The sequence below is a fragment of the Coregonus clupeaformis genome, chromosome 18, assembly GCF_020615455.1.
Source record: "Coregonus clupeaformis isolate EN_2021a chromosome 18, ASM2061545v1, whole genome shotgun sequence".
Lineage (NCBI taxonomy): Eukaryota > Metazoa > Chordata > Actinopteri > Salmoniformes > Salmonidae > Coregonus > Coregonus clupeaformis.
This window is the reverse complement of record NC_059209.1, coordinates 32,103,080-32,116,118: the sequence shown is the minus strand read 5'-3', so window position 1 is coordinate 32,116,118 and position 13,039 is coordinate 32,103,080. Positions and strand designations below refer to the sequence as shown.

The following is a 13,039-nucleotide window of genomic DNA, read 5'->3' as shown; positions in this document are numbered from 1 at the left end:
GCCAGTATGAAAAAATATATATAATAATAATAATGTATGCACTAACTGTAAGTTGCTCTGGATAAGAGCGTCTGCTAAATAACTAAAATGTAAATGTATGTAAATGTTTCAAACACATCTGTTTGGTGTGATGATGCCATTCCATTGATTCTGTTCCAGCCATTACTATGAGCCTCATCATTCCAGGAGTTGTAGTTATATGTATCTCGCAGCAGGGGGCAGCACATACATTTCTAATACTTTTTCAAAACTATAGGAAATTACACTTTTCAATACTAGCACTGGTGTCCCCTCGTTTATTGATCTTCTCCCACTCCCACTCTCATCGCCCCTCCCCCCTCCCTCTCTGGTTCCATCTCTTCCCTGGGTTCCCAGCGAGTCCGTGTGAGCTGCACTGTCGTCCAGTGGATGAGAATTTTTCTGAGAAGATGCTGGATGCTGTGACAGACGGAACTCCCTGCTTCATGAACAACAACTCCAGGAGCATCTGTGTCAACGGAGTGTGCAAGGTAGAGAGAGAGAGAGAGAGAGAGAGAGAGCGAGAGAGAGGAGGGAGGGAAGGAGGGAGTAGGTATTAGTCCTGTCTCTGCGAGGAGAGAGCATGTGGCCTAAGATAAATCTAAGATATAAGCTCTGCCTGTTGGAGTTAAGATAGAGGGAATCTGTTTGTTTTCTCCTCTGTCTGTGTATCTCTGTGTGTCTCTGATCTGATTATCTTATACATTTACCTTATGTTGGTTCTGGAGGTGCCCTTATTCTGTTTGTGTGTGTGTGTGTGTGTGTGTGTGTGTGTGTGTGTGTGTGTGTGTGTGTGTGTGTGTGTGTGTGTGTGTGTGTCTGTGTGTGTGTGTGTGTGTATGTGTAATCTAATCTTGACCTGTGTGTTGTGTCTGTAGGAGGTGGGCTGTGACTATGGTATAGACTCTAACGCTTTAGAGGATCAGTGTGGAGTGTGTCTGGGTGATGGTTCCTCCTGTGAGACTGTCCAGATGACCTTTGATGGGGGGGATGGCTTCGGTGAGTCTCCTCGCCCCTCCATAAATATCTTCCTATAGTCTCATCTCCTCCCAGAACCCCCAAAACATCTCCCACAATGTCTTCACTCACTGGCTAAAGGATTATGTAATTATGTTGTTCCCATGTGGTTGTCATGGCATCGCTCTGTATGGGAGTATACAGCTATTTGTTCTGCTGTCTTTGGCTGCAGACCGCATATCTTTCTCTCTCTGTGTATTTGTGTTAATGTGTGTGTGTGTGTACAGCTATTTGTCTTGCTGTCTTTGGCATATCTGACTGTCAGACTCCAACAACTGTGTTTTTGAGAGAATGACTCACTAGTGAACTCAGTGACCTCACAGCCAGAGAGAGAGAAACCTTTTTACATCAGCAGTTGTCAAAGTGCAGAACAGGAAAGTATTGTAGTTTACTAGAAATCTCCAAGCAGCTCTTCCACACATATCACATTGATGTTGCATTCAAACCTGGGATATAACTCCACTCAGCACTTTGGAGGTCCCAAACCCCAATTGACCCCTAGACCCTACCCACAGACAGTTATAGCCCCTACACCATACCCCAGACAGTTATAGTGTCACGTTGTATACTGATAGAAGACAGGTGCAGGAATACGTAAAAAAAATTTTTTATTACTCTACCCAACATAAGGTACGTCATGGAAAACGACAGGGACGAAGCCCAAAACAAACACCTATATATATATATATATATATATATATATATATATAACACAGGGATGTAACCCAAACAAAAGAGCGAGGTGTAAACCTCTAAATAATACACGGGACGAGATCCGTAATAACAAGTGCACAATGACATGGTATGTAAACTGTAATACAATGTACAGTAACATGTAGCACGAAAGCCGATACAACAGAGCACAGGTACTCACGAGACCAATGGACATGGGACAATAATCGACAAGGACAATGGGGAACAGAGTGCACATACAGTGGGGAAAAAAAGTATTTAGTCAGCCACCAATTGTGCAAGTTCTCCCACTTAAAAAGATGAGAGAGGCCTGTAATTTTCATCATAGGTACACGTCAACTATGACAGACAAAATTAGAAAAAAAATCACATTGTAGGATTTTTTATGAATTTATTTGCAAATTATGGTGGAAAATAAGTATTTGGTCAATAACAAAAGTTTCTCAACACTTTGTTATATACCCTTTGTTGGCAATGACACAGACAAATATTTTCTGTAAGTCTTCACAAGGTTTTCACACACTGTTGCTGGTATTTTGGCCCATTCCTCCATGCAGATCTCCTCTAGAGCAGTGATGTTTTGGGGCTGTCGCTGGGCAACACAGACTTTCAACTCCCTCCAAAGATGTTCTATGGGGTTGAGATCTGGAGACTGGCTAGGCCACTCCAGGACCTTGAAATACTTCTTACTAAGCCACTCCTGCGTTGCCCGGGCAGTGTGTTTGGGATCATTGTCATGCTGAAAGACCCAGCCACGTTTCATCTTCAATGCCCTTGCTGAGGGAAGGAGGTTTTCACTCAAAATCTCACGATACATGGCCCCATTCATTCTTTCCTTTACACGGATCAGTCGTCCTGGTCCCTTTGCAGAAAAACAGCCCCAAAGCATGATGTTTCCACCCCCATGCTTCACAGTAGGTATGGTGTTCTTTGGATGCAACTCAGCATTCTTTGTCCTCCAAACACGACGAGTTGAGTTTTTACCAAAAAGTTATATTTTGGTTTCATCTGACCATATGACATTCTCCCAATCCTCTTCTGGATCATCCAAATGCACTCTAGCAAACTTCAGACGGGCCTGGACATGTACTGGCTTAAGCAGGGGGACACGTCTGGCACTGCAGGATTTGAGTAGTGTGTTACTGATGGTAGGCTTTGTTACTTTGGTCCCAGCTCTCTGCAGGTCATTCACTAGGTCCCCCCGTGTGGTTCTGGGATTTTTGCTCACCGTTCTTGTGATCATTTTGACCCCACGGGGTGAGATCTTGCGTGGAGCCCCAGATCGAGGGAGATTATCAGTTGTCTTGTATGTCTTCCATTTCCTAATAATTGCTCCCACAGTTGATTTCTTCAAACCAAGCTGCTTACCTATTGCAGATTCAGTCTTTGCAGCCTGGTGCAGGTCTACAATTTTGTTTCTGGTGTCCTTTGACAGCTCTTTGGTCTTGGCCATAGTGGAGTTTGGAGTGTGACTGTTTGAGGTTGTGGACAGGTGTCTTTTATACTGATAACAAGTTCAAACAGGTGCCATTAATACAGGTAACGAGTGGAGGACAGAGGAGCCTCTTAAAGAAGAAGTTACAGGTCTGTGAGAGCCAGAAATCTTGCTTGTTTGTAGGTGACCAAATACTTATTTTCCACCATAATTTGCAAATAAATTCATTAAAAATCCTACAATGTGATTTTCTGGGAAAAAAATTCTCAATTTGTTTGTCATAATTGATGTGTACCTATGATGAAAATTACAGGCCTCTCTCATCTTTTTAAGTGGGAGAACTTGCACAATTGGTGGCTGACTAAATACTTTTTTTCCCCACTGTATATATATACGCATACTAATCAGGGGGAATGGGAACCAGGTGTGCTTAATGAGACAAGACAGTCCGGGGTTGGTGGTAATGAACCAGGTCAGTGACACCTAGAAGGCCGGTGACGTAGACCTCCGGAGCTGGTGAACGGAATGAGCAGCAGTACCGGGGGGATCCGTGACATATAGCCCCTACCCCCAGACAGTTATAGCCCCTAGACCCTACCCCCAGACAGTTATAGCCCCTAGACCCTAACCCTAGACAGTTATAGCCCCTAGACCCTACCCCCAGACAGTTCTAGCCCCTAGACCCTACCCCCAGACAGTATCAGCCCCTAGACCCTACCCCCAGACAGTTCTAGCCCCTAGACCCTACCCCCAGACAGTTCTAGCCCCTAGACCCTACCCCCAGACAGTATCAGCCCCTAGACCCTACCCCCAGACAGTTCTAGCCCCTAGACCCTACCCCCAGACAGTTCTAGCCCCTAGACCCTACCCCCAGTCAGTTATAGCCCCCAGACCCTACCCCCAGACAGTTCTAGCCCCTAGACCCTACCCCCAGACAGTTCTAGCCCCTAGACCCTACCCCCAGTCAGTTATAGCCCCCAGACCCTACCCCCAGACAGTATCAGCCCCTAGACCCTACCCCCCAGACAGTTCTAGCCCCTAGACCCTACCCCCAGACAGTATCAGCCCCTAGACCCTACCCCCCAGACAGTTCTAGCCCCTAGACCCTACCCCCAGACAGTTCTAGCCCCTAGACCCTACCCCCAGTCAGTTATAGCCCCCAGACCCTACCCCCAGACAGTTATAGCCCCCAGACCCTACCCCCAGACAGTTATAGTGTAGATGAAAGGATCAGACGTAAGGCATCAGATATAAGCGGTATGGCACACAATTCCAACTAGCCAATCAGGGGGCAAGTTACCACTACTAGCTATCCAATCCTATCAGGTGTATAAGAAGTTCTGGGGCATGGGCGAGGGAATGGGGATCCATTTAAAAGTGGTGGTTGGTAGTAGGTAGATCCATTACAGTGCCATGTGGGTCTAATTTCACCCGGCTGCATGATGCCTTCATATCTGATAGGACAAGTCATCCAGGACTGGGAGAAGGGAGTGAGCTTTCTGTTTGGAATGCAGACCCAGATCTCAAGCTTACCTCCCAGACACCCACTGAGTGTGTTTGTGTGCGTGCATGCCCCCTTTCCAGACAGCCGCCGGCTCAGCTATATGAAACTTCAAAGGGCAGAGCTGAGATCCAAAGCAATGCTACCCCCTCTTTTACCCTCACAAACAGACACACAACAACACCTCCCCCACCCATCCACACACTATTAAAAAACTGAGACACAGCCAGAGCAGTGCCCCCCCACACACACACTGGTATAGACCAGAGACGGGGTTAGCCCACCCCTGCCACCCAACAGACACACACCCTCTATTAAAGATCACAGAGAGTCTGGCTGCCATGGTGGCCTCTCTGTAAGCTCTGGCCTCTCCCAGCAACCATTCATTATGTTTTGATTGTTTAACAGTGTCTTCATCATGCCTCTGCTTGCATTTCATTGCTTCTAGCTTTGCTACAATTTCAGGTGTAGGTTTATGATTTCATACCTTCAGAAAGTATTCACTCCCCTTGACTTTTTCTACATTTTGTTGTGTTACAGCTTGAATTTTAAATTGATTTTTTTGTCACTGGCCTACACACAATACCCAACATTTTCAAAGTGGAATTCTATTTTTCAAAATTTTAGCTGAAATGTCTTCAGTCAATATGTATTCATACTATTTGTTATGGCAAGCCTAAATAAGTTCAGGAGTAACAATTTGCTTAACAAGTCTCATAATACGTTGCATGGACTCACTCACTGTGCAATCATAGTGTTTAGCATGATTTTTGAATGACTACCTCATCTCTGTACCCCACAAATACAATTATCTGAAGGTCCCTCAGTCGAGCAGTGAATTTCAAACACAGATTCAACCACAAAGACCAGGGAGGTTTTCAAATGCCTCGCAAAGAAGGGCACCTATTGGTAGATGGGTAAAAAAAAAAAAAGCAGACATTGAATATCCCTTTAAGCATGATAAAGTTGGGCCTCCCAAGCGGCACAGTGGTCTAAGGCACTGTATCACAGTACTTGAGGCGTCACTACAGCCCCGGGTTCGATCCCAGGCTGTGTTACAACCAGCTGTGATCGGGAAACCAATGAGGCGGCGCACAATCGGCCCAGCGTCGCCCGGGTTAGGGGAAGGTTTGTCCAGCTGTGATTTCCTTGTCCCATTGCACTCTAGCGACTCCTTGTGGCGGGCCAGGTGCCTGCAAACACAAGACCAAATATACACTGGAGTTGCTTACGAAGACGATATTGAGTGGCCTAGTTACAGTTTTAACTTAAATCAGCTTGACAATCTATGGCAAGACTTGCAAATGGCTATCTCCAAATGATCAACAACCAACTTGACAGATCTTGAAGAATGTAAAAAAAAATATATTTGCAAATAGAGTACAATCTTAGAGACTTTTACCCAGAAAGACTTCCAGCTGTAATTGCTACCAAAGATGATTGTAATATCTATTGACTCATGGGGTGTGAATACTTATGTAAATTTGATATTTCTGTATTTTATTTTCAATAAATGTGCTAACATTTCTAAAAACATGTTTTCACTTTGTCATTATGGGGTATTGTGTGTAGATGGGTGTGAAAAATAATCAATTTAATCCATTTTGAAATCAGGCTGTAACACAACAAAATGTGGAATAAGTCAAGGGGTATGAATACTTTCTGTTTTTCAGTCCCAGGGACCCATGGGTTTGCAGGCTTTTGTTCCAGCCCAGCACTAACACAGCTGATTCCCCTTTTCCTCGGTCCTCCTGTCCCAGGCTACGTGGACGTGGGAGTGATCCCAGAGGGGGCTCGTGACATTGTGGTCCAGGAAGTGGAGGAGGCGGGGAACTTCCTGGCTCTGCGGGGTCAGATGTCAGAGGAGTACTTCCTGAATGGCCAGTACATCATCCAATGGAACGGGGAGTACAAGGCAGGCGGAGCCACCTTCTACTATGAGCGTAGTGGGAACCTGGAGAACCTTACCTCCTCTGGACCCACCAAACAACCAGTCATGATCCAGGTACACACACCATATAAACTATACACACCAAACACATGAAACCACCCAGCTAGATATTGACCAGCCAGATCAGGATTCAGATATGATACACTCACCCTAACAGCTGAGTAAGTTTCCTGTTGTTCAGTTACTGTACCAGGAGAAGAACCCAGGTATAAAGTACGAGTACACCATCAAGAGGAGCCGCCAGACAGGAAATGAGGTCATCAAGTCGGAGTACAGGTGGAGGCATGGGGCCTGGACAGACTGCAGCACCACATGTGGGCTAGGTGAGTGGTTGTCTTTTAAACAACGAATGATATGCTTTTCCCTTAAGTTCTTAAATTCATATTCAGCTTTGATATTACGGCCGTACTGCATTTGTAGCATATTTGTAGTCAGTCTATTAACTTGTCAGATATTAAGAGTTGTGGATTTTGGATTCTGATGATGTGGACGATGATTGCATTCCAATTCAGACAGTCAAACATTATTGAGGGTTATAGCCTACAGTGTGATTATTCAGACGGAAACATTCCCTGTGTTCTGTGCTGTCCAGGTGAGCAGCAGCAGCCTGTCAGGTGTTTTGAGCTGGAGGTGGGCGTGGTCGATGAGTCTCTGTGTGACCCAGAGAACCGCCCAGAGGACAGACACCGCAAGTGCAAGAACATGGACTGCCCTGCCAGGTTCCATAGTTTACTAAGACAACCACTCTATAACGCCTGTCTTATTTCTACTGTAGTACTATGTTATTACTGCTGTATCTGGTGTTATTACTGTCTGTTATAACTGTTGGCACGGTTGTTTTTAGTCTGATTTGCTTCTGAAAATAATAGGTGCAGAATACATATTTGTTCAGGGCTCCTATCTCACACTCTGTCCCCTCTCCCCCTGGGTAGGTGGTGGGTGGGGGGCTGGCAGCTGTGTTCTGCCACCTGTGGTTCAGGAGGGGGGAGGAAGCGCACGGTGCTGTGTGTTCGCACGGTGGCGGGGGAGGAGAGGGTGCTCCACCCTGGGGACTGTAAACAGCTGCTCAAACCCAAATCTGTGGTGCCCTGCAACAGCGACCTGCCCTGTGGACCCGACTGGGCCGTGGGCAACTGGAGCGCGGTACTGTTCTCTTTTCCTCCTTTCTCTCCCTCTCTCCCACCCTGTCTCTTCCTGTGTTTCTGTCCATGCCTCTATCCATTCTCCTCTCTATCTCCCCTATCCTGCCTGTTTTGTCAATGATCTGTCCCTGTGTAATCCTCTCTCATTCTCTCTCTCTCTCTCTCTCTCTCTCTCTCTCTCTCTCTCTCTCTCTCTCTCTCTCTCTCTCTCTCTCTCTCTCTGTCTCTCTCCTTGTTCTGTTAATGACCTATTTAATCTCTCTCCGTCTCAGTGCCCAGTGACATGTGGTGGTAGCGTGCGCTCCCGGACGGTCACCTGCCTGACCGCACCCAAACGAAAGTGTGACATCGAAACCATGCCTCGCTCCAAGTCGCTGTGCGCCCTGCAGAGCTGCCCAAGCGCAGGCCTCCGACGACGTCCGGGACCACCCCCTAAATACCGCCGTGTCAACCCGCCCAAAAGACACCCCACCAAGCAGCCGGTTACACACTTCTGGGGTCCCAAAAGCACCGCTACACCCAGAACCAGCACTGTGACTGAGAGAACTACAACCCCCATCAACACCTCTACCACCAGGCCCCTCCCACCATCCTCCACAGCTTCTGACATCATCAACGTAGATGACCATGAGTTGAACCTGATAGTGGGGAAGAATGGGAGTGTAGAGGATAAGGAAGATTTTTTTATCACGACCAGTCCTACTGAAGAGGAGAACGGAGAGAGGGACATGAGAGAAAAAGAGGAACACGAGATAAAGGAGGGGAGTGCAGCTGGTTTTGTGTTTCCAGACTCGGGGGTGAGGTACACCCCGGGGTATGACTATGTAGTGGAGGACGTCGTGACAACAGGGGAGGAGGGGCTTATAGATTTGGACATTTTTACCACGGCAACCTCTCTCAGGACTCCCAACCAATCACCACCCACTGTAACCACCACCAGGTTACAACCTACAACCAAACCACACACACCACACACAAGTGTCCAAACAACGTCACTTACAACCCCACACGCAACCAGAGTACCCCTCACTACATCCCCCTCAATCCCACAAACCAGCACTGGACGCTGGGCCATGACCACCCGCCACTACCCCCTTACTCGCCCCAACACCACCCATTTCATCAACCCTTCCACCCAACGGACAACCATGGTGCCCCACACCACCCCTACACCCCTGGCACACACAGCGGGGGTGAGGACTACAACCAAAGCCCCTTACCACCGTAAACAAGCACTGTACCCCACAACAGAAGGCACTTTCCACACTAGAGATGCCCCCTACTCCACTAGTCCATCATCAGAGACCCCCCACCCCACTGTGAGGATCATTAAGCTGAAGAAGCCCAGTGAGACCCCCAAGAATGGCAGCGCTGCCCCATGTTCTAAAAAGCCAGGCCCACATGCTAAGAAGCCTGCGTCACGTTTTAAAGGCCCCTCCCCTCATTCAAAGGGCAAAGGTCAGGAGCAGACACCAGAAAGTCCCTTGGTGACCTTCACCAGTGACTATAGCTACCTGAACGCCCAGGAGCCAATCAGCGTGGATGTGTTCTGGGTGGTGGGCAACTGGAGCGAGGTGAGTGCAGGAGACTGGAGATAACTTAGAGATGATGACCCTATAGAGACACAATACCTTTCGCTTATTAGAATCACAGGTGGAAGAATGAACAGTCATGGGGGCAGACACACGTCTATATTTACTTACAACATACTTTCCATTGATGAACAAGGGTTTTATATAAGAATTAAATTAAATAAACCAAATCACCCTTTAACCTTCTCTCCTCCTCTTACTGATGTTCCGTCTTCCTCTCTCTCTTCCCACCTGTTGTCTGTGTCAGTGTTCTACGTCATGTGGCCTGGGGGCAGTGTGGAGGCCAGTGCTGTGTAGTTCCCAGCAGGAATCAGACTGTGCCAACCTGGAGAGACCGGAACCAGCTCGCACCTGCCACCTGCGCCCCTGTGCCATCTGGCTGAGTGGCAACTGGAGCAAGGTCAGTATCCTGGGTAAACTATGCAAGACAGCAACACGTCACTTATTATGGTGAGCTGACTATACTCCACCTCTCTCTCTCTCTCTCTCTGTCTCTCTCTCTCTCTGTCTCTCTCTCTCTCTCTCTCTCTCTCTCTCTCTCTCTCTCTCTCTCTCTCTCTCTCTCTCTCTCTCTCTCTCTCTCTCTCTGTCTCTCACTCTCTCTTATTCTCTCTCTCATTCTCTCTCGTTCTCCCCCCTCTCTCTCTCTCCGTAGTGTCCAGAGGGATGTGAGGTGGTGGGAAGGAGGCAGCGTGAGGTGCAGTGTGTGGATGGGCAGAAGGGACGTCCACTGAGACCGTTCCACTGCCAAGCCCTTTCCTCCAGACCCCCCAGCATCCTGTCCTGTCGTCCCCAACCCTGTCAGCCCTGGAGAACCTCCCCCTGGGGACAGGTACACACACACACACGTGTTATCACATGTTGACTGGCTTGGTCCATATGCTACAGTATTCCAGTATTTATAAGATTAAATTAGAATATTATTGTTAATATAAACTCCTTTCATCCCCAGTGCTCTCTTAGCTGTGGTGGTGGATTGAGGGAGCGGCTGGTGTACTGCCCTGAGCCACAGCGCTGTAGCGCCACCCAGAGGCCAAACAACACAGAGACCTGCAACCTGCAGCCCTGCAGCTACTGGGACCCACAGGACTGGGAGAAGGTACAGTTTGCGCGTGTTACATGTTCAGAGTGTGCATTGCATGGTGCGGTGTGCCAGTGGGGACTAGTGTGTGAGTAATGTCTGTTGTCTTCTGTGTGTGTGTCAGTGCTCTGTGAGTTGTGGCAGGGGGATGCAGCATCGCGTGGTGCGGTGTGTCGTTGAGGACCATAGCTCTGTGGAGAACAGTCTGTGTGACCAGAGCAGCAGGCCTGACACACTCAGGACATGCAACTTGCAGGAGTGTAAAACTAATACAGGTAAAACAAACACACATCACTCCCTATTAGCCTTCCTGATTGCTCTTTAGCAGGATATGTCACCTTAAGATGAAGGAATAATTCCTGCAATACTGAAGCTGTTTTTGTTTTATATATATGCTGTTGATTGATGTATAGTACCGCAGGTAGCCTAGTGGTTAAGAGCGTTGGGCTGGTAACCGAAAGGTTGCTGGTTTGAATCCCCAAGCCAACCTTGTTGAAAAATATGTTGATGTGCCCTTGAGCAAGGTACTAAACAGTAAAATGATCTGGAATTTTTATTTATTGCAGTTGACCTAAATCAGTGTTCTGTTCTGTCCTTGGTGTTGGTTGTGGTTGTGTAGGTCCGCTGTGTAGGAAGAACAGCATGTCGTCTCGGTTCTGTGACAAGCTGAAGCTGCTGGGCCGCTGCTCCCTCAGGTCCATCCAGAAACAGTGCTGTGTCACCTGTAGAGGGTAAACTCTGACCCGCACTACACCTGCCTCATGGACCCCTCTCATACAAATGCACACATACAGGGCGTCCACACTGCGATCTTATTGGTGGATTTCATCTCTAGTGCAATCAGCCGACAGCAGCCTTTTCACCATCATCATCATAATAACCCCCACAAACCGTCGTTATCTCCATGGGGCAGAAATTCATGGAGCTATGGTACTGTGTACTGCTGCTGTGTGCAGTTTGTCTTAGCCAGCCTTGCACCTTCCCAGCTCTTCCAGGGTAACCCAGGCCTCCAACAACCTCTAAAGAGTTAGTTATGTGAACTTCTCACCAATGTCCCACCTGCTTTCCAATACTGATGAATGTCATTCAGAATGTCAACCTGTGTAATCGGCTTCCACGTTGTTTTCTATTCCAAGTTCCCCCACAGAAATGATGGTGACATCCGGTAACACTTTGTTTACATCCCCCTTTCAGCTGGTATTTGCCTGGTATTTACAAAGACCAGATGAGGTGACAATGGGTATCTTCTGATACTTAATGAATCCCCAAAATAAACAAATTAGTAATGATGAGGTAACTATTATGTAATGAACATTTTGCATGTCACTTCTAAGCAGGGATTGGCAAAAATTACAAAATACAATTTCAAAATACCATAAAGATCAATATATCAAAATAAACAACAAAATACTTGTATTTTGAAATGTATTTAATTAAAATACATGTATTTTGTATTTTAAAATACAGAAATAAATTTGCACTGAGCTGGCCTGAACAGCAACAACATTCTCAGTAACGGTTACAGAAACGTTTTACTTGCTATGACTGTGATATGTTGTTGTTTATTTACCGTAGTTGAATACACTTGACTGTAAGTCACTCTGGATAAGCATGTCTGCTAAATGACCAAAATGTAAACTGAAAGTTTTCAGACCCCTTGACTTTTTCCACATTTTGTTACGTTACAGTCTTATTCTAAAATTGATTAAATCGTTTTTTCCCCTCATCAATCTACACACAATACCTCATAATGACAAAGCAAAAACAGGTTTTTAGAAATTTTAGCAACAATTAAAAAAACGTAAATATTACATTTGCATAAGTATTCAGACCCTTTACTTTTTTGAAGCACCTTTGGCAACGATTGCAGCTTCCAGACTTCTTGGGTATGACTCTACAAGCTTGGTACACCTGTATTTGGGGAGTTTCTCCCATTCTTCTCTGCAGATCCTCTCAAGCTCTGTCAGGTTGGATGGGGAGCGTTGCTGCACGGCTATTTTCAGGTCTCTCCAGAGATTTTAGATCGGGTTCAAGTCCAGGCTCTGGCTGGGCCACTCAAGGACATTCAGAGACTTGTCCCAAAGCCACTCCTGCGTTGTCTTGGTTGTGTGCTTAGGATTGTTGTCCTGTTGTAAGGTGAACCTTCGCCACAGTCTGAGGTCATGAGCGCTCTGGGGCAGGTTTTCATCAAGGATCTCTCTGTATTTTGCTCCGTTCATCTTTCCCTCGATCCTGACTAGTCTCCCAGTCCCTGCCGCTGAAAAACATACCCACAGCTGCCACCACCATGCTTCACCATAGGGATGGTGCTAGGTTTCCTCCAGACGTGACGGTTGGCATTCAGGCCAAAGAGTTCAATCTTGGTTTCATCAGACCAGAATATCTTGTTTCTCATGGTCTGAGAGTCTTTAGGGGCCTTTTGGAAAATTCCAAGCAGGCTGTCATGTGCCTTTTACTGAGGAGTGGCTTCCGTCTGGCCACTCTACCATACAGGCCTGATTGGTGGAGTGCTGCAGAGATGGTTGTCCTTCTGGAAGGTTCTCCCATCTCCACAGAGGAATCTGGAGCTCTGTCAGAGTGACCATTGGGTTCTAGGTCACCTCCTTGAC

At 47.0% G+C, this 13,039-nt stretch overlaps 1 protein-coding gene across 1 annotated transcript in view; it reads left to right on the top strand.

Annotated features, from left to right (window-relative positions):
- Positions 1–11,993, top strand: part of LOC121583082 (A disintegrin and metalloproteinase with thrombospondin motifs 12-like) — a 79,933-nt gene extending 67,940 nt beyond the window's left edge. The window contains exons 14-25 of the mRNA XM_045226844.1: positions 376–509; positions 897–1,017; positions 6,425–6,669; positions 6,797–6,938; positions 7,208–7,334; positions 7,548–7,758; positions 8,030–9,331; positions 9,597–9,749; positions 10,005–10,181; positions 10,302–10,448; positions 10,555–10,705; positions 11,050–11,993. Of these exons, the coding sequence (XP_045082779.1) occupies positions 376–509; positions 897–1,017; positions 6,425–6,669; positions 6,797–6,938; positions 7,208–7,334; positions 7,548–7,758; positions 8,030–9,331; positions 9,597–9,749; positions 10,005–10,181; positions 10,302–10,448; positions 10,555–10,705; positions 11,050–11,165 (3,026 nt within the window). The 3' untranslated portion in view covers positions 11,166–11,993. The remainder of the gene's footprint in view (positions 1–375; positions 510–896; positions 1,018–6,424; positions 6,670–6,796; positions 6,939–7,207; positions 7,335–7,547; positions 7,759–8,029; positions 9,332–9,596; positions 9,750–10,004; positions 10,182–10,301; positions 10,449–10,554; positions 10,706–11,049) is intronic.
- Positions 11,994–13,039: the final 1,046 nt, after the last annotated feature.